Consider the following 21,132-nt stretch of genomic DNA (forward strand, 5'->3'; position numbering starts at 1 on the left):
ACCTGACTTTCTGAACCTATTATTTTTTATTAAAACAAGCAAGGATAATTGTTGATTAAAAAATGCTTATCAAAAAGCAAAAATAGCTGTTTGCCAATCTCCAAATTACCAAAATAATCATTGTGCTTTGTAATTTCTAAATAATTTCTTTATTATGTAAAGATGTTGGAGGAGCACAGTTCATACTAAACTGAAGTGACTGGCAGGTTCACTCCTTATAAAAGAAAATGCACTTTGTTTAAATGAACCCATTTGTTTTCCTGTGTTCTTTATACCATCTCAAACTTCTGTCTTTGTGAACAATTAGAAAAAGTAATCATACTTAGATGCCAAAAATAGCTCACATAGTGTAGCAATCAAGCCTAGCTGACATTCATTCACCATAAGAAATTGCAATAGTCAAATTCATCAGAAACAACCTTAAAATGAGACGGGGCCCTAGAAATGACCTATAGATATTTATTTGGTCTAATAATACAGACCACTGACATTGACTTGAAAGTTTACAATGCCTTGAGAAAACTATTATTCATGCAAATTTACTCCAAAGCATTTTTAGGTAGCACTGATTAATTAACACTTGTGGCATGCACATGTTGTTCTTTCACAAAATACAATACAAAACCTCTAAAAAATGATTAAAAACAATGAGACAAACTCAGAGGAATGCTGGAAGTTTAATAAAAGAACTGAAAAACAAAAACACAGTAATAGTAGCAATTAAATGTGTAAAATGTCCTCACATCTAAATCGCTAAACAGAACAGATAGAAACTGCTTAGGCCTCAGCTTTTATTGCTACATTAAAAAGAGCAATCCCTCAGTCTAAACTTTTTTTTAAGAAAAAAACCTAAAAAAACAAAACAACTGAATGCACGAAAACACAAGCATGGCATAATGAACATGGGAAGCAATGTCTCGTAGTCAACAGTTCATTTCTTCACTCCGTTAGTCTGTGCTTTGGCCTTTTCTTTTTCCAAATATTTCTGTTGAAGAAAGAAAAAAAAAGTTAAATTTTTGTTTTGAAAAACACTGAATAAAAAATGGTTATGACAAAAAAACAAAAAAGAAGTCACCTTAAGTTTATCGTAGTGTGCTTGGCTACTGCAGTGAATCTTCTTAGCAGTGTCCTCATTGGAGTAAAACAGGAAGCAGACTCTGCAATAATATCCCATCTTCACAAACTCCACACCTGAAACCAGAGCAGAAGAAGCCAATATTACCGCATGTCTCCATATTTCTGTGCTTTGTTTTTTTCTTAGGATAACCCCAGCTTGCACATTTATAACACAACAAAAACAATCTCACTGTGGACAAAAACAGCCCATTTTATTTTTAATAGTTCTCCAAATTTCCAATGATTTTTAATCTCACATTTCTTTGAAGATGTTTTATACTTTCTCTGAGTAAACTGTGAAACAGACTAGTTCTAGACTTATATCAAATCAAAAAACAAAGGCATCTTACCCACTGGGACATTAGGGTCATATGACTCAAGAGTAGCAGTGCTAGGTTCAAGCTTGATTTCGGATGGTGCTATTGGAATGTGTTTTTCCTCTGACTTCACACTTTTCTCTGATTCAGCAGGGGGAGCAGCATCAGTCTTTTTTTCCTCATCTTCATCCTCAGGTGTCTGGGAAAAGACATGGGTAAAACTATTTACAAATAATTTGATTCTGCTGGTGGTGCAAAAAGCAGTTCAAAAAAGCAGTTTCAGCTGTTTGGATCTGAGCTTAGATCACTCTTAAAACAGCCCATCGTGCCTTCTGACCAAGCAGCAACATCCCGCTCTCCCTTGTGAAGCCAATACGGAAGTAACTGAAACTTCATCGACTCGTCTTTAATTTCAGATGTTCACTGACTGCAAAACTGGCCAATTTTACAGCTGATAAAAACGTTTACAGCCTGGTACAAAAGATGGTTTTGGCTAATATTATAGCTAATATTACCCTTCATGACAACTGTGAGGGGAGTGAATGTTCTTATGACTCATCCGTTCAGTTTTTATTGAGTCAAGTCAAATTAAGTCTGCATAATTACGGGTGGGCCACTTAAGTGACAGCTAGGTCTTGCTGGTTGCAGTCGCATCACCTCTGATGATTTTAGCTGATTAGCAGCTGAACTGGACATATACATCGTATTTTTGTGTTGTTTTATGTGGATTTGCACAGTCAATTGGTTTTTGAAATTATTTCTTACAATTATTAGATAACATGGCATGCTGTATGCACTTAATTATGCCCACAAGCCATTCAAGTTGCCTACATTTCTCAGGTAAGTGCAATTCTTACATACTTATATCATATCTATAAATGTATTTGCTTTATTTAAGATTATTTATCATTTATATTTTTCTGTAGAACTGTAAAGCACTCCAGAATCTGACAGATAGATTAGTCGTAGGCTATAAAACAGTCATCTGTGTCATCAGTCATAGTGTTATGCCTGGAATTCATCACTAGCCTTGCGTTTACTAACAAACACTATATTTGAAGTGTTTGGGAGTAATTAGCCTTTTCCTCCTGTAAATTAACGTCATAAGAACAATGTTTAGTGGTTCAATGTGAAACAACAGTGTTTTTTAAAAGACTAAACACTTTATTGATATGGTTCACAACCAAGCACATGTGGTCAGAACACAAACGAGTCGTGGGTAATTAAGTATTAAGCGTTTCTCCCAAGGAAAAGCCTGCCTAAGCAAAATGCTAGCAAGTGTCTGTAGCTTCACTGACACTCCGCCTCTTTTCTTGTTTGGTTACCCCAAGTCAATCCGATGACACACAAACAAAATGGCCACGCCTACTTGTAGCTTCATTTGTGCTCTTCAGAAACCTATGGATGATGTCACGGATACTACATCCATCTCTTTTACAGTCTATGATTCTTCTGACATGATGCAATCATACATTTCATATCAGATGATCTTGAGTTGCAAATACATAACAAAAAGGCAAAAATGCTGTTCTTTAATCACAATGTACACCTTGTAGTTTCTAGATATAAAACTAATTGGTCATTTTGTATCTCCAATCTCATTCCTCCCATCCATGATTTACAATTCAGGAGCTAAAGTTCACTCGATCACTTTTTGTCATTTAGTGAATGGCAAAAAACAAGCAAGTACATTTTTACCCATCTAAACGCTGCTATATAGTAACTTTTTGATCACATTTCATTTCATATTGCACCTTTATCTGTATTCTCCCGTAAGTCCTACTAACTATACTAGATAATCAAAGAAAACATTTAGATTTAGTTTCTAATATGGTATGATTATGGTATGTATATTTTTTTATTATTAAATACCATATTAATGTTAAAATAACGAAACAAGAAAACATAAAAAAAATTTTACATCGATGTAAAAGAGGGGTTTTACTTTTCAAAGCCCATTTCCCTCTTTTTCTAAATTGGTTTGAGTAATTCTAAGAAATATTAATACAATTTTGTTTTGGGAGCTAGAAGAAATTATGAGAACTAGACAGTTTTTCTCTTACAGAATATTAAACAGCATGATATACAACAGCATATTTTCTTTTTACAAAAATACTGCATTTGATTAAAGGGCACCTAGTTTACCCATTTTTTAGAATTTAATATTAATATTATGGTTTTTTTTACTGTGCCAGAGTAAGTTCAGTTCAAAACACAATTCAGATTTTTTTATTATAATGTTTTAAAAACATTGTGTACACAGCTCGCTGTTTTAGGTGTGTGTTGCTTCACATGAAAATTTGTTTCGACTTCCCACCCAACTTAACAAGGGGGCGGAGCCAAGAGCTCCCCCGCTTTGTGTAAGGCAACAGATAGGCAGACAGAGAGAAGCACATGAGTGAGAGGACCAGCATTCATCTGTACATGTACGACTCGGACACAGACCAAGCAGAGACTACTGTTGAAGAATCACTATTCCTAATGTGCCAGTGGTAGTTACAAAATCATTTGTGTATTTTTTTAGAGGTGTGCACCTATACTGGTCTCACGGTTCGGGTACGATTATCATGCCATCGATTGGTTCAATTCGATATCTTGATGCATTGACGATGCTTTCCATACACAGTGTTGTATTTTGGGGGGTGGCTATAACAAGCTGTCTGTATGTACGTACACACACACACACACACACACACACACACACACACACACACACACACACACACACACACACACACACACACACACACACACACACACACACACACACACACACACACACACACACGCTTGCTTGGGAGCGATATTGTGAGACCACCCACTCCTATTAAAATTACACCAGAGTTACCAACTGCTCCCGTGCTTTATTTGGAAATTTATTCCCGCGCCACTTAAAATCAGGTGAGGTCCTGCAACAATGCACAAGTACAGCCGTGGGAATGCATACTGCCAAAAGAAAAAGAGGGCAGGAAAAGTCACGCCAGCAGGTGAAATGGGCCACAGTAAGAGAGAGAGTAATGGAGTTCACTTTCATTCCCTCAAATCAAAGAGAAATAGGGGCTTCTGCTGGAAGTGTCAGTGTAAGTCTGTCCAGAAAACTTACACATGCAGTGAAATTCTGCAGTTTCTATGTTTTTAAGTAGTTGGCCCCTGGAGTGTTGTAAATACCCACGCTCACCTCCCTCGCGACATAGCGCTTATGAGGTAAATGATGTTAGTGCATAATAACCGGTTATTATTATTACTGAACTGATACGGAATTCTCTGTGTCTGCATCGCGGTGCACCGAAGAAACAATTAATTTTGACACCCCTAGTCTTTGTAAAGTTTTACAGCTGCTATGTAAGGATGCATGCGTCATCCGTATAGGGATGTAATGATTAACTGGTCACACTTTTAACTGCGCTTTAACTCATCATGGTTAATTAATTATAAAGGCTTCTCAATACTGTGTTTCTGCACAGAACAAACAGCCGCACCTAGTTGAGATAACAGGGAGCTTCTGTGAAATGCAGACAGCTGTTAAAAGTTTTAGGAAGACAAAATGAAAAGTACACGTTTGCAAACCCACCTAAAGTTACAAACAAGGGGCAGATGAGAGTGATCATGTGGTGCATGATGATCTGCCAACAGAGTGTTCAATTGAGTGTTTTCCGAGAGTGCTGAAAGACTCGGCAGATCAGCTGTTTTTAATGGCTTGAATCTCTATACATTGCATTCACAGCGTGATCCGTGCAAATGGCCGCTAAATGTAAAATCTCAGTTGTTCATTCGCAGCAAGACGATAAAGGTTCTAGTGTTGAGCCCAATGAGCCTTACATCCAAAAAATAGAGCAAGGGTGTTCCTTTGGTGAAATCGCTTTGACTCACACGCTGAAAATGGCAAATGTGAAACAACAAACTGAGGAGATATGGTAATGTGCGCCTGCCAATTAATATTGGTGGAACCGCACTCCTAGATCAAGTTGCAGTCGATCTCAAAACCGCTCTGATTGGTCCACTGTTTTCATGTTGTTAAATTGGGAAAAAAGGACTGGGTGTGTTTATATCACCCCAATATGATGGTCTATACACTACACATACACATATGTCTGTCCAAACAGACTTCTGTCCAGAGTTTTCACCATAGGTGTTCTTTAAGTTAATGCAGTAACTTCATTCATAATTCAAAATTCATACAACCAACAAATAAAAAGTTCACTCACAGGTTCAGTCTCCATAGTCTGGATCTCTGATGTATCTTTGCTTTGATCCTCCTCTAGTTCTTTCTCTTCATTAGAAGCCGTTTCAGTTGGAACATTTTGGCTTTCCTCATCTTCCTGGCTCTCTCCCTCCTGAGTGTCATCAGTAACAGGTTCGTCCTCTTTTATCCTCTTGACAGAAGGTTCTTCATCTTTCTTTTCTTTACTCTTGCCAGAAGAGCTGCTCTGGGCATCACTCTCTACAGAGCGCTCTCTCTTTTGAGGCCGTTTCTCCTCAGAGTCTGAAGCAGGAGGTCTGTGCCTGTCAAAAGTTTAGAACATTGAAATAGATCTAGTGTAAGATCATTTGGAAACCCATTTCCCAAAAAAACAAGCAACTGAAAGTTCAACCGACCCATGTTTGAGCTGCTTGTATTTCCTGCTCACATAGATGAGAAGTCGTTTGCCTACAAATTTAGGGCGGTTTAGCTTGTAGGCCTCTGCCATTTGCTCTGCATCCTCTCCTCTTTCCATCTCAATGAAACACTGGGCCAAACAAACAAATTTCATGAATTTCTGATTTATTTTGCCCCACTGAATCTGGAAGCCTTTATTTGAATATTACCTCATTTCGCATTCGGTTCAGATAGTATCTCCTAATTTTTCCATATGGCTCTGCGAGTTTCAGAAGTTGTGAATCAGGGCCTTTGAAGGCTGGAACATTTCCAATGTAGATGACTCTGCCGCTCTGTAGACAAAACAAAATACATTAGATTTCTCAGGCTACATCCAGAGCTCCACACATTACCAATCTTGCTCCTGGAGGGCCGGTGTCCCTGCAAGGTTTTGCTCCGACTTGCCTCAACACACCTGTCTGGGTGTTTCGAGTATACCTGGTAAGATCTTGATTAGCTTATTCAGGTGTGTTTGATTAGGGTTGGAGCTAAAATCCGCTGGACACCAACCCTCCAGGAACAAGTTTGGTGACCGCTGCATTAAAACCAACTTAATAAGATTTAGTATAAATGCCAGACCAGTATGTGGGGCTGTAATTTTCCCACAGACATACACAAAAAACAGAGAGGACTTGAATGCACACTGTATACAATAGGCCAGGGCTAGGTATTACAATACAATCTGATTTAAATTTGATATCGAATCATCATTAAGATTTTATCTAAAATGTTTTGCAGACATGAAATCCATATTTTAATATCAAGGCTGGAAACTGAAAGTACTACTTTGATGTTTGACAGAAATTATGTAAAAAGTGGAAAATACAAACAGTCAAATAACACAGACATACTGGGAAAACAGTTTATAGTTTAGATGTAACCTCTCATATTTATTTTTAAAGATTAAAATTAAGCAACAGTTTCATTATTTAACCAATGGTGACATCCGCCCATCAAAATACGCCACTGATTAATTCTTTAAAAATTATACATCTTGCAAAGTTTTATAAGTGAATAATTGAATCATTTATTGAAAATGAGACAAAAATAAATACGTGTTGTACAAATTATAATGTTAGATTTATATACTTAGCGTCATCTGCAACATTAGTAGTAAGTGAATATCTCACAGTACTGAATATTTTACCATTTATTTTTATTCACCTTATTATTTCTTCATGGTTTCAACTACATTAATTTGTCTATGGCGGGGTGCCACACCAAAATTCATCCCACCACGGCTACATTACAGCTTTTCATTCAAAACATTCCGTCATTGTTGTTGTAGTTTGTTTTGTTATAGTGGGTTATAATCGCACCAAAAAATATTAAAAGGTAAGTGAATTATAACTGCGCAAACTTTTCTGTAATCGTAGTAGTGCTGTGCGTTATTTGTTTAACCCTTTAAGGTGACATGCTGACTGACTGACAGGTGCATGAAGCTTGAGGCCAGCAAACACGAGATAGCTTTCAGTTAAGATGAACACTGTTTCTATAATTAATTTATAGATAAAGGTCTATGGTTCTGCATCTAATGACTTTATCTTGCTGAAGTTTATAGCCATTTCACTTTACATCAGGATGCAATAATGCCGTTCTTTAGGTGTAATGAGACATTCAAAAATATTCCTAGCAAATCTAATAAATGTTGCACATACTCATTACACAAACGCACTAAAATCACACTTTCAGCAGCGTACATTTGAAGAGGCGTGCAAGAAGATTTGTGCAGGAGCAGAGGAAATTGGCGTGCAAGCAAAGAAATTCGCATGCTTGTATTACATAAATGCGATCTCAACTTGTAAATACTGCAGTCACAACTTTTTTTCCATTTGTCATTGAGTAGTCAATAGGTAGTTTTGTGTAAATTTGTGTAAAAGGCCTGCTGCCACAGCTGGAAAAAATCCTAGAGAAAACACTGTTCTTCATTTTATTTTTAAATTACAGGTTCTAAGTTCTGTTAGTTAAAACCGAAGGTATCTTGCAGTAATGTTTTTGTAATAAATGGAAAGCAAATTACATTTGTCTCCTCCTTTTTGGCTGATCCGAAAAATGGTCCAATCCGTGGCTAAAAAAAAAACATAATGTGATCCAAACTGTGACTTTTGTTGCTACTTAAATACATCCACAGGATAAAATCTGACCAAATTGGTTTTCCACTAACTAGAGACACATTTTTTATAAGCTACTTGAATCAGGATTTGGAAGTTCAAAACTGAGTCTTACCTGGATGGTTGCATAGGTGTGTGAATGATAAACCCTCACAGGTTTCCCACACACAGATGGCAAGACATTTCCACTGTAGAAATTAACCATTGCTTTTGCTTCTTGCTCATTGGCAAGCTCCAGAAAGGCCTATTACAGAGCAAAACAACAAAACAATCTTTAGGCCACTTGTCTAAAATTAACTCCTTAATTATATCATTTACAACTTGACATGAAAACTAGTCCCTGCTAACCAAATGACATATAGATGCAGCTTGACAATAGATTTAACATAATTAGTCATATATTAGTATTTGCAAATACATTTGTAAATCTAGCATGAAATGTATGAGTAGATAGCGATAATAAAGCTGTTAAGAGACAAATCTTGAACTACCAAGACACATAAAATCTTACTGCGCTTACCTCAGGCCTCACATCCAAGACTAGGTGCCGCACCACTGTACCGAATGGCTTTGCAAGAGAAAGGATTTCCTCAAGATAACCGTAGCCACGTTTAAACCCAACAACATTCACAACTCTTAATCCCTACAAACAGAAACCACCAATTAACATTTAACAATGAATTAATGTGCATCCACTATTAGCAAATTAATATTATATAAAACGTAACTTACTCCGCTTTGCCTGGGGGTTCCTGAAAAACACAAGATAAAAAGGCATTATTAAAATGAAATTACTTAATTAAAACATAATAATAAATAAATAAAATTCCACTATATATAAAACCAAACACCCCTGTTATGGTCATTACTCCAAGCTACAACAGCACATAACCCTTTAAAAATGAGCAGGCTTGTTGTTCAATAAATGTAATGTTTTCTCTTGCACATTGCACTTTAATGCAATTTTAAAAAAATATTGTGTCCTCGCTCGATTAAAGTATTTGTTTTAAAAATATGTAATTTTGACCTCAACTCTTCACTGGAAGCATGACATTTGGTAAGGTAAACATCAAATATAAATTGAGGTTTCATTTTCTTTTTTTTAGTAGTAAAATAAAAAAAAAATCTATTTTGAAGTTATTAATAAAACTTTACCTTATTTAACTTTGTAAAGCAGCCAAATAAAGACACCCTTGTCTGTGCGTTTACACCAAAAGCGGTGAGAGCGTCAGTAGCCGTAAGCCATTTATTTTCAATTGTAGCCAGCAGCGAAGAGCAGCGCGGAGCGTATTCGCCAGTGTGGATATTTCAAAGGATAGTTGAAATCAAGTCAACTTTATGGTAATGAGCTACAATGCACTTCAGCGACAAGAAATTGGAATGTAGATGTCCCCCGTTTGAGGAGTCCAGACAACACAGTCCTTTGAACTATGGTTCTGACCACAGTTCTTACCAAGGGTTTGATAACTGCGGTTGCCGGATTTCCAGTTATGTGCAATGAAAAAAAAAACATATGTTGAAAAAAAAGTTACAAGCTAGTTAGCGATGTTAGCTGAGGAAATATTATATACTATTTTTTCTATGCTAATGAAGGACTACTGAGACATTCCAAGCATGGGATGGTTTTTCCTGGTGTGGCAGAGTTCCTCACAGCTCCAATACACATCTCTGCCATTTGCTTACAGTAACCATGTGCTTTTCACCATACACAATTAATCTGCTCATTACCTTCCTTCATATAACTGTCATGTTTGGTGTCATTTGACAGTTTATGACTTCAGTGTTGTAGTGATGAAATCAACAGAGACATTGATTGATTGTATTTCAATATACAATATGTTTACTATAGTTGAGTCATGACCTGAGGAGAGTATGTTAATGTACTTCTCCTCTACTTTATCTCCTCAACTTTGCTCTCATGTTCAGCTGGTTTTGGGGGGTGGTTTTTACTTATGTTTGACAATGCATTGCTCAGGGTATAATAAGGAAAGGAAACTCTGGGAGAATGGCTTTTACTACGGTGCGTAGCCTCATATGCTGACAAAGGTAGTTTCACTGTCTTTGTTGCTCAGCAGTGCATATTTTACAGCTAATTTCTTTATACAATATGTTAGTTTGTTTCATTATACTGTCTGCATATTTAAACATGTAACTTAAACAACTTTGCCTGCTTTAATGCGTTGAGATTCTCTTTATCAATGATGATAACAACTTTGATGGAGTCAGATTAATTACAATGGAGTCAGATAAATAATGGATTTAAACACGCCATCCTTCAACTGATTTCTGTTTCCGATTATTGGTTCAGAATAGCAGCGTAAGCTTCAAGCCTTACAGCGATGAGCATTAACTTAATTTAAATTTTTCTTTAACAATACAAAACAGTTTTGCTGCTTCAGCATAATTCAAACATTTGGACAGATATTAGATAAAAGGAGCAAAGCCACACCACACGCAACTTGTTCTTCCATTGTTAAATGAATTTGATAACAATTGTTAAACATTTTTACACTAGAAAGCACGAATTTATGCGGGAATGTAAGTGATTTGCTGACAATGCTGCAATGGCTCCTTCAAATACGAAATCAAATGTAACGAACTTTAATGCTTTCGACAGCGTTGTTGCCAGAGTAAACTTTGACGTTCTTACTGCCTTCGGTGTGAACGCTCAGTTATGGATAATTGTTAAAGCCACTGATATTCCTCAAGTGCAGTACCTGTAGTGCTTGTTTCTTTGGCATTGGATTCTTGTCTCTCAGACTCCTCATCCTCTGCAAGCTCATCAAGAGTAACAAACTCATCCAAGTTCTCTGGAAAGTCAATTTCAATTTGACCTTCCTAGAAGAAAACAAAGACACCATTCATTAAAAAGCAGATTGTGATAGTTAAAAAAAATTGGTGCATAAACATTAAAACACTAATGTTAACATACATTTATAAGATAGGACTTGCATGTATGCATGTATTTTCACTTTTTACAAGGATGAACTATTTAAGAGAGAAATATAGTTTTTAGAAATATGTCTTTAAGGTCCAGTTTTCACCTAGCGATAAATGTGAATATTTCATCGACTTAAACAAGCATTAACCCAAAATGAGTTTTTGTTCAGAACAAAACATGCAGATTTAAATAAAAACCTTTCCCTTTTATTTCATTTCAAAACTATATTTAGCCTCATCCACTTGTGTTCAGACTGAAAAAACATGGTGTAATCCTAGGTGTAAAAGGGGGCTAAGATGGCATTTCAAATTAATCTCCCACCTAGAGATGGGCCGATAAACGATATTATAGCGAATCGAGATAAAATTTATGTCAATAACAATAAGCTCTGGAATATTTTACTCTATATTGATCTAAGAGCCAATCACACAGCAGAAATGTGCTGTGAGATGCACTCAATTTTCATCCACCGACAGTTAAACAGCTGAATATGTTATGCCATTTAATGGACCCTCTAATTTTTTTGGCTTCAGTTATTGTTGGGATGCTCTTTTAAATCTAGAAGCATTAACAACTTATATCGAAATCTATATTGTTATCGTTCAATATGGAAAATAAGTATCAAGATTGTATTAGTGCCATATTGACCAGCCCTTCTCCCACCTGATCTGCACAGTCCTCCTCTTCAGCACCTTCATCTTCAGGTTGCTCCTCATTCTGTTCCTCAGGGTCTTTAGAAAGCTGTTCTGCGTTCTCCTCCTGATTGGTCTCAGATGCTGCTGACTCCTCCAGCTTACTCTGTGTGTCTTTTTCATTACCATCATCATCATCATCTTCTTCTTGTTGTTGTTTCTCTCTGGTCTCTTCATCATAAGAGGCATCTGTGGTTTGCTGCGCTTCAGGGTCCTCCTCTTCCTCCACATTGGCATCATCAGTATCTGGTACTTGTTCACCGGTTTGTTCAGTTTCAAAGGAATCGATATCTTCTATAGTGACGTCTTCATCAAAACCCTCTTCATCTCCATCACGTGCTTCCATGACATCAGCTTCTTCATCTCCGTTGCCCTTGGCTTCTGCTTCCTCAGGCTTTGGTTCCTCTTCCTTCTCATCAGAGCTCTCTTTGGCTTTGGAGCTTGAGACCTTCCGGCCCTTCAATGAGGATTTGTCTGCAGGTTTGTCAGCAGTTCTGCTGGTGCTCTTACGGTTCAATTCTTCTCCATCATCTTCATGGCCTGGTGGGATCCTAAAGCACACGTGGCATCATGAGATTTATGTTCTCTCTAAAGGTATTAGTGGTTTTGTAGTTAAAGTAACACTTACGTTAGAGTCTTATACTTTGTGCAGAGGTTCATTCGGATTAATCTTTTACTGATAGTCAAAGGATTAACAGTGTAGTATTTCACCAACATTTCTGCATCATCAGGATTGGCCATTTGAATAAATGCCTGAACAAACAAAAAATCTAAAGATTAGAAAATTAAAGAATAAATAAAAATATTTCATGTTCCACAAAACACAAAATATGTACCTTACCTTATCATTTAGAAAGAGCTGTTTCTCAACAGTACCAAATCGACGAGCTATTGTCAGGAGCTCCGGTTTCTTTTCATTGCCTCGTGGTAAATTGGAGAAAAACACAACCTGGCTGACAATTCTCTTTGTGGGTCTGGTGTCTGTGGCTGGCCGTCCACTTTTCTGTATTGACAATGCAAACAAGCTTAATTGTGCTGATTGGTTGATTTTTTTCATGAGAAAAAAAAATAAGTTAATATAACATACCCTAATTGCCATCAGCTCCTTTGACAAATAAATTTTTATTTCTTTCCCATGCAAAATGGCTGGTTTACGCTGATAATAATTAGCCATGGCCAAAGCCTCCTCGTGAGTCGTGAGCTCCAAGAAAGCCTTTCAAGATGAAAACAAACAACAGATTTTATGGTAAAATTTAGGGCTGCACGATATTAGAAAAATCTAGCGTTGCAAATTTTTTCTATATTTTGCGATGTATATACTGCAATATGAATGCAATTTTAACAATGACTTTATATCTCTATTTGGAAAGAATGAATAATGTTAGATCAATTGGGATGATTCTGCAATGGGAGAGCACCTCCATAAAATCTAATAAGCAATCTATAAATTACCCAGACACATTTTCGTTGTGGTCTGTTGTATTGAGTATTTGCATGCATAATCTATAAATACTATCAAGAACAAGATACAACAAAAATAAAGTGCTTAATCATTTACCGAGGGTAACAGAATTCAAGTACAGTAACTGAATGATAAAATAGAAATAATTCAACAAAATGAATAGTTGTTTAAGTCACAAATGGTACAATCTCATGTCTGAATGCTTTTAAAATCTTTATACAAATCCAGGCATCAAAAATAAATCCAACAAACTCAACTATGACATATATCCTGCGCTGTGTCTATTGCGAATTATCACATTGTGACCAATGCTGAAACGATATATTGTCCAGCACTATTAAAATATTTTCAATATAAACTAGAAATGGTCATTATATTTCAGATTGAGGATAATGACATAGACTCTGGTCTTGAATGATGCCTAAAACATATACAGCCATTACCTTGTTATTCAGGATGAGATGCTCACAGATGGTGCCAAATGGTTTTGCCAAGGCAAGCAGGCTGTTTGTTGACAACGGTTTCCTTTCATATTTTGCAACAACCACCCTACTTCTTATCTAAAATAAAAATATGCATGAGTATACCAGCACCAATCTACTCAAAAGCCCACATAATGAAAATAAAGTCCATGTTTTACATTAAAAAAGTATACCAGAATTGGACTTTCAGTATAATTTCATTTGAACCCTTGGACCAATTTAACATCAAAACATTATTACCTTGGGTGCTGAAGAATATGAAGTTTGTTTTCTTGTCATTCCCATACTGGCATCAGGCCCTAAATAGAGCAATTTAAAAATTGTCATTTAATTTTAGCTGTAAAACATAGAAATAAATTAATAAAATGAGATGATCCCGTTTACACAACATTAAAAAAAGCAATGTTATTGGCTGTTATCCTCTGCTTTTTTTATGTTATGTTAAAGCATGTGTATAAATTTCCGCTCTAGCAATATCACTAGCAACTGACACCTTTAATAACATAATTCAACTGAAAAAATGAGTTCAGCCTCTAATAAATAAAAAAATATATAGATTTAAAAGGTTTAGTTATAATTGTGATTAATGTTACTTGTGCACATTTAACCAAAGTTTTAGCTCACTAAGTAACTAATGAAAACCACAGAAAATAAATTGCTGAATACTCTGAAAGAGTTTAGGAGTATTAAGAAAGTGAACTGTTGATTAAAATATAGACAAATCTGTAGTAAAATACCAAAAGGATTTCCAGTAAAACACCAACTACATTCTTTAAGAATTTTTTTTTACCCCAGCTGGAGCTCATCCCTGTTCTCTGTAGACTACCGATAGGAGCAGCGCCCAGCAATCCATCTGAACGACTCTTTGTGTCCAAGGAAAGTGATGATGACCTAAGAAGAAATCATTTTTAAAACTCTTTTCTAATCATATATGCACCTTGTGGGTTCATACAGTATTTACAAAAACAACTGATAACATACATGCGGCTAGAAGGCATTTGAGGATCCCAGTCGGGGTACCTAAAAATAACAGAAAACATGACATTCAGTTTCAAGGACTGCAAAAGCAAAACATGTAATTGTGTGAAGATTCTACATGGCAACTTTTTTAAAACCCTAAGATTTCAGGTTCTCATCCATGAAGTTACATCAAATTATATTATTCAAATTCATGTTTGCTTGTCAGGTGCACCTTTAAAAGACAAAAATAAAGGCCTTTTAAAAAGCTAAACGTTGTAAGCATTTACAGAAGAAATTTTATAAAGTTCCCCTTTCAAGCAAGACTAACAGTTTTTCAAGCAAGATTAATAGTTTGTTCAATGTGAACATATTTGTTAAAGTGAACATGGCTACTGCTGCCACTAATCAAAAAAGACTAAATAATCAAAAGAAACTCTTTTTAAAACAAACATGCAGCAAAACTTTACTTGTGCTTTATATTTTTTACCTGCTTGCTTTATCTTGTTTAAAAAAATGTTGCTAGCCATGCTGTTTCATTTTAAGATTACATTTGCATGCATTTTTGAAAATTCTTCAAAGGCAAATTCTAAACTCCTTCCTTAACGTTCTGACCACTGAATATTCTCTCTACTTCCCAGAGTGCTTCTCACACTGGCCCTGGGAAGTTCTTATTGTCGAGCAGTTTTCACAATTTTCCAAAAACATTCCACTTACATTTGCAGGAGCAGTCGCCGGTTTTCAGAGTGGCGAATCCCAGCTGTGTGCTGAGTCCATTCCTTCACACAAACAGCAAAGAATTAGAAAAAAAAAAAAAAAAAAAACTTGACATATTAAAAACAACAAAATAAGTGTGAGAACTAAAGCGATTCAAAGCCTTGACATACTGGCTCAGAAATAACTTGAGAAGCTCGTCTTTCTGCATGTGTGTGTGTGTGCAATAAATGAGCACTGAAATGGATCTGAAATGAATTCTTGATATTCACTGTCTTAACTGGAGCCAAGCATAAAGATAAATAAAAAATATATATATATACTATAGATGTCCAATGAGATGTAAGGTTATTTATCTTACACAAATTTGATGCTAAGTTAAACTTAGAGGTGAAGATTTAAATGCAACAAATGATGTTTAAAGAGGGCCTTCAACAAGCAGGATTCAAGAAGTGGAAAATGTGTGTGCAGGAGTCAAGCGACTTACCATGACAGAGTGCACATCAAAATCACAAAGGGTGCACATATGAGGAAACATGAGCGGCCTGACTCCCAAGAAATCCTGCACTTTTCCCTGAGACGGGGCGCCCATTCTTCTTTGCATGAACATATCGTCAGATGTTGATGATGAAGACATACCAAGGCTGCGGTAGGAGTCATGGGAAAGCTCAGAATATTGGCGGTCTTTTCCACTACCGCTGCCGTAATCTAATATGTCGTATCCACGACTGGAAGTGTCTTGCATGGAAGAATAACTGAAGTTGCCTTGGGAACGACTTTGTGACTGGCCACTGGAACGGTCCAATCGTCCACCCTGCCCTTCACCCCAGGTATCTCGGCCACCTCTGTATGAAGTCTCGGAAGAATGGGTAGAGATATCACCAGACATTCGGCGGCCAGCTTCCATCTTGCGATTTTTAAGTTGCATAATAAGATGGGGCAAAGTCTCCACACTGATGTTCTCCTCTGGAACCTGTGCCAGTGCATCCAGATCACTTGGTGACAGACCTAGGCTGGCAAACAGTTTCATAGTATTGCTAATGTGGCTGCCTGCTCGGCGGGAAAGCTGAGATTCATGGTCTTTGCCATCCACTCCACCCAAGCCAGACATGCCACCACGTGACTGTGAAGACGAGCCAAAGTGGTCAGAGTGCGTCTCACCCATGCTAAAGTTCAAAGTCTCAGCAGCAGCCAAAAGCCCGCGGCCAACAGCAAAGCCTTTTTGAAGATCATCGCTGGTCAATTTCTGAGACATGGCCTTGAAATGACGGTGCTCCAGATGAGTGGAAAAAGAGAGGAATAAAGCGAATCAAAAAGTCCCCAAAAGGACAATCCGTGGATTTAAGCCTGGATCGAGAAAAGAGCTCCTCCAGAATGAAACACGTCTGCAGAAACACAATGGAGCAATGATTTCTAGCATGCTCACGAAATGATTAGCAGTGGCATAGGAAAGCAAGACAATGAGCTCCACAAATCCATACAATGTACATAACAAAGGTAAAAGAAAAAAAAAGCCTTACTTACAATGACAAAGGTACAAATGGACAGCTTGGAACACTGGCCATATAGAGCAAAACGTGATTTACAAGTACCACAAGGAGCATATTTAATATTTAACTGGAACTTACAACAGGGCTTTGAAGGAAGAAAATATTGGAGTCATAATTTAGGTCCTTAAATGTGGATGGGAAAGAAAGGGAAAGTTGATCAGAAGAGAAAAAGGAGAGATTGTGTTCATGCCTCTGAGTTGACCTAAAACTACAAATCAGAAATCCATGAACTAATTTTGGAGAAACAAGGCCAATCAATTTAGTACTTAACCACAAACAGAATTTGATATCAAAGGGTCTTGACAATATACAAGCCATCAATCTTTTGGCTCAAGTAAAATAAAGAGTGCAAAGAGAGCACAAAGTTATCAGAACAAGTTTTGTCTCTTCATCCAAAGAAAAGTGTATTCTTACCACTTGAAATTGAAGGTCATAGAAAAGTAAATCGATACAATTGAAAATAAGAAAAAAAAAACAGGGACATCATGGGTTCAAATCTGAAAAGCTCATTATCTTTAAAGTTTTATTGAACATAAAACAAATGACACAAAGGTGGGTCAGCTCTGTTTCTCAATGGTGTTGTTTTCAGAAAGTTGAATTGACATGGTGAAAGTGTCCACGTTTTAAGACACTTTTCAGAAAGAAACCAGAGAAAAATCAGCTGATTATCAAACTTACCATGCAGGGAAGAGGTTTTTTTGTAAATGAACGAAAGAATAAGCTTCACTTTGACAGGACCAGCTAAATGAACTAGGTGCAGGCCTATGTGACTGAAGAAAGTTCCAGTCATGCATCACTGGTAGAAGCCATCGAAGACTGACAAACTTTTATGAATTTCTTAAAGTATTTTTATATGATTTTTGTTCTTCTTCTTGTTGGAGCAAATAGATAACTGGAGTAATATTAGCCTTGATCTATAGTAGTCAACGTTTGAAGTGGATCAAAAATATTTTTCAAAATTGTTCAAAGACAAGAATGCGTGTTGCTCAATGGCTGTGAGAACAATTTTGATTAACGATTTGAATCAACTTCAGATGTTGACTACTGTATAGGTTGTTTTCACATGGGGTCATTGATGACAAGTGAAATTCAGATGGAGGACAGGATGTGATTCTTGTTCATAGGAATCACTATCAGAACATCAAAATGTTTCTGTTTTATTTTGTTTATAGTTGTTTAAATCAAAATAAGAAATGAATGAAATCAACAGCTTTTAAAAACTCCCAAATGTTTTTGCTAATAAAGGAGGGAAACTTCAAGAATTTGGCTGAAAAAAGGTAGAAAAGACGAAAAGTAACGAACATTCATAATTCATAAACATTCAAATACATCAGTGTATAAATCTTTTCGTATAACTTTTTTTATAATTCATTTCACAGCACCAATAAATATTATACAGGCCTAGCTATGTGTTTAAATATGTTAATGTTTTGATTAAAAATCAGATACAAACACCACCACACTTTTATATCCAGGAGAATATAAATAATGTACCCTGCCATGTTATCATCACTGTAATGAAATATCAGTCTTGTTTTGCAATAATGCAAGTCTTTACTGGCGTTTCGTCAGAACCTGAACATTGAGATGTGCAGCAGCAGTGAATGTTTGTTGATGTTAAGTTAATCGACCGAAAAAAGAAAAAAATGCAACCTTTGCGAGTTGCGACAAAACTACATGGTTATTATTGTGGAGCACTTTCCCCCCCTAAAAAAATTATTAAATAATTATGTAGACTATGCATCCACGATTTGGTATGCTTTCATCTGTTATTTTGTGATGTCTGGAAGATGCCTGCAAATATAGACAAAAAACTATAGTAATTTATAATAAACCTGTTTTTGAACCATATAGTAAAGTGTATAATGTTTACAACTCTTTGTTAATGAGTGCTACAGAATACTGCATAACTAAACTGATTAACTGTAATTTTGTAACAGTGTAAACTGTGCTGTATTGTGATGGTGCATAATTATAGAAACTAAAGCCTATTGAATAATTTGTTTATTACTATAGTAGTGTCGTACCACAGAAACAACATAATTACTACAACAGTTTAATTCAAGTAATCATCTATAGTATATAGTAACAGTACATTACTACAGTATCCACCACCTCGATGATATTTAAGTTCAGTGGAAAACACGGCCTTCTTCATATTAGGATCATGCCCAACATGCGTGGTCTCTTTATACATCCTTTAAAATCTGGTATAAATAAATCGCAAAAATGCAGACTTTCCTCTATGTCTCCCATTCAGTTTTTTTTTTTTTTTTACTTCCTGCCCTCTTTCTGAATTTTGTGATCCTGATTGAAAACAACCTACACCTTACCTCTATAGAGGGCAACTTTTAGGCTCAGTAAACAAAAAGCCGATATGTTCTCACCAAAAATTGACGGTTGAATTGTTTGATAATGCATAAAGCAATAAAGACACACTGTGACCTACTGCCTGAATTAGGGGTTTTTAAACGTCACCCACAATTCTTCAAAACAAATGACCTCTTTTAATATTAAATGAGTAAGAAGCAAAATGTGTAATAAATTTAATGAGAAAATTGTCATCTTTATATTTCATTGAGAAATTTCTGCTGCAGTTAGGTCTTTAGTGAACCACTGTAAATCATTGAATTGTGCTGTGTAAAGGTAGTGTTGAACAGCTTTGTTTTGTTTATGTGTAGTCAAAATGTGGCAAAGTTCTCCCAAAATATAAAAACGAAAAATGAAATGTTTATTTACAAGCAACATAATAGCAATACTAAAAACATTTAATCTATTATTTTAAATTGCCTCCTCGTTGCAATGCTCAATGGGATCGTAGTTTAATTCTCTAAAGAATTTTGGGCATTTTTACTGGTTTTCAAACACTTTTGCTTCGAATGAAGTGTGCAACGTTGTCATTCTCCTCATAGCTGGTTGGTTTGGAAGGTTGGTTAAACTTCCTGAATAAAGGCCACTTAAAAAAGTGGAAAGCATTAGCGTTCTTGCATTAGAAACAGGAATAAGTGGAAGTCCATTGTACAAGTGGGTCTGCTTACATGCATCCTTATTTGAACTGCAATGAAATGCAAACCATTAGCAAGAGCAAAAAGGATGGTGGAGAGGTATAAAGAACACCATGATGCAAAGAATTTAAGCAGCTTCAGATGATTACGATTTGAAGATTTTTTTAGCATAATTTGCAGAATTCCATGATGATGTATGAAGATTGATTTAGTTGGAAATTTTGCATTAGTAAAGCGAAAATTTCGTTACAGGGCAAGTAAGAGCTGCCAAATTAAATGGGGTATTAAACCTTGTGGACAAATATGAATTTGAGGCACCATAAAAAGAGAAGATATGAAACTGGCACTATCGGTTTCAGTGCAGACGAAGAAAAGAGAATAAACAGAAACCCACTGAGTAACGTTACTGAAGTTAATGGCTCACAGCAAATCAGCACAACGCTTTCAATATTGAAAGAAAATGTCCGCTGCGCGTGAACGCGAGTCAAAGCAATCAACGCTAACTGCATAATGTAGTAACATTTGATGTGGACAAATATTTACCAAAAATAAACTAAAATCGATTAAAACATCTATGGACGAAACGTGAGGATGAATTGAAAGCACGAGAGTAATCGTGCACGATGAGGCCTAAATTACGCCGCAACCTTGGAACCGTTGTTAACGTGATTTCTGTAGCTCAGGTTTAAATAGACCTTCATTAAAACATAAACGACTTAATATTGTATCTGTTATTCGAACGCAATGTGTTGTTACTTACATTTTTTTCTTACTTCCAACCCTCGAGTTAAAAATCCTTTACGTCTCACGAAGCGAAACACGATCAAACAGTGGGGCAAATGCGCACAGCGTGAAAGCGGAAACAACCGCGAACGTGAAACATATCCACTTCCGATGTAAGTCAAAATAAAAGTCCCACTACTAACCATGAGAACAACGACAAACGCAACTTCACTATAAAGTCCTCATTATTTACAAATCGACTGAAGATCGAGAAAGAATGATTGATGTGTAATGACATGGTGTAACTTTTTTTTACTTGCTACACGTTCATTAGCTAAAATCAAAACCTAATTTTAACCATGTTGTTAAAAAAGTCCAACTCTGATATGTGATGTCATTGTGAATTTTGTGTGAAGAAAAAATAGT

General features: G+C 36.2%; 1 protein-coding gene across 7 annotated transcripts; it reads right to left on the reverse strand.

Annotated features, from left to right (window-relative positions):
* Window positions 1–658: 658 nt before the first annotated feature.
* On the reverse strand, window positions 659–20,865 carry matr3l1.2 (matrin 3-like 1.2). Of its 7 annotated transcripts, XM_087280528.1 has the most exons (23): window positions 20,744–20,830; window positions 17,057–17,101; window positions 15,916–16,813; window positions 15,432–15,493; window positions 14,739–14,777; window positions 14,548–14,648; window positions 13,998–14,056; window positions 13,719–13,835; window positions 12,901–13,026; window positions 12,655–12,816; window positions 12,442–12,566; window positions 11,785–12,364; window positions 10,898–11,018; window positions 8,913–8,932; window positions 8,701–8,823; window positions 8,296–8,424; window positions 8,090–8,137; window positions 6,240–6,362; window positions 6,030–6,160; window positions 5,639–5,936; window positions 1,467–1,632; window positions 1,076–1,191; window positions 659–985 (listed from the first exon to the last, which is right to left on the reverse strand). In XM_087280528.1, exons 3-23 carry the CDS (start codon window positions 16,681–16,683, stop codon window positions 932–934), a joined length of 3,468 nt encoding a protein of 1,155 aa, XP_087136654.1. In that variant the 5' UTR covers window positions 16,684–16,813; window positions 17,057–17,101; window positions 20,744–20,830; the 3' UTR covers window positions 659–931. The 7 variants fall into 7 exon arrangements, 6 of the variants coding, with proteins under 6 accessions (XP_087136654.1, NP_001116256.2, XP_087136656.1 ...); NM_001122784.2 differs by lacking the exon at window positions 17,057–17,101 and having other exon boundaries at window positions 20,744–20,865; XM_087280530.1 differs by lacking the exon at window positions 8,090–8,137.
* Between the last annotated feature and the right edge of the window lie 267 nt (window positions 20,866–21,132).

Source organism: Danio rerio, chromosome 14, assembly GCF_052040795.2.
Source record: "Danio rerio strain M-AB ecotype USA chromosome 14, GRCz13ab, whole genome shotgun sequence".
NCBI classification, from domain to species: Eukaryota; Metazoa; Chordata; class Actinopteri; order Cypriniformes; family Danionidae; genus Danio; species Danio rerio.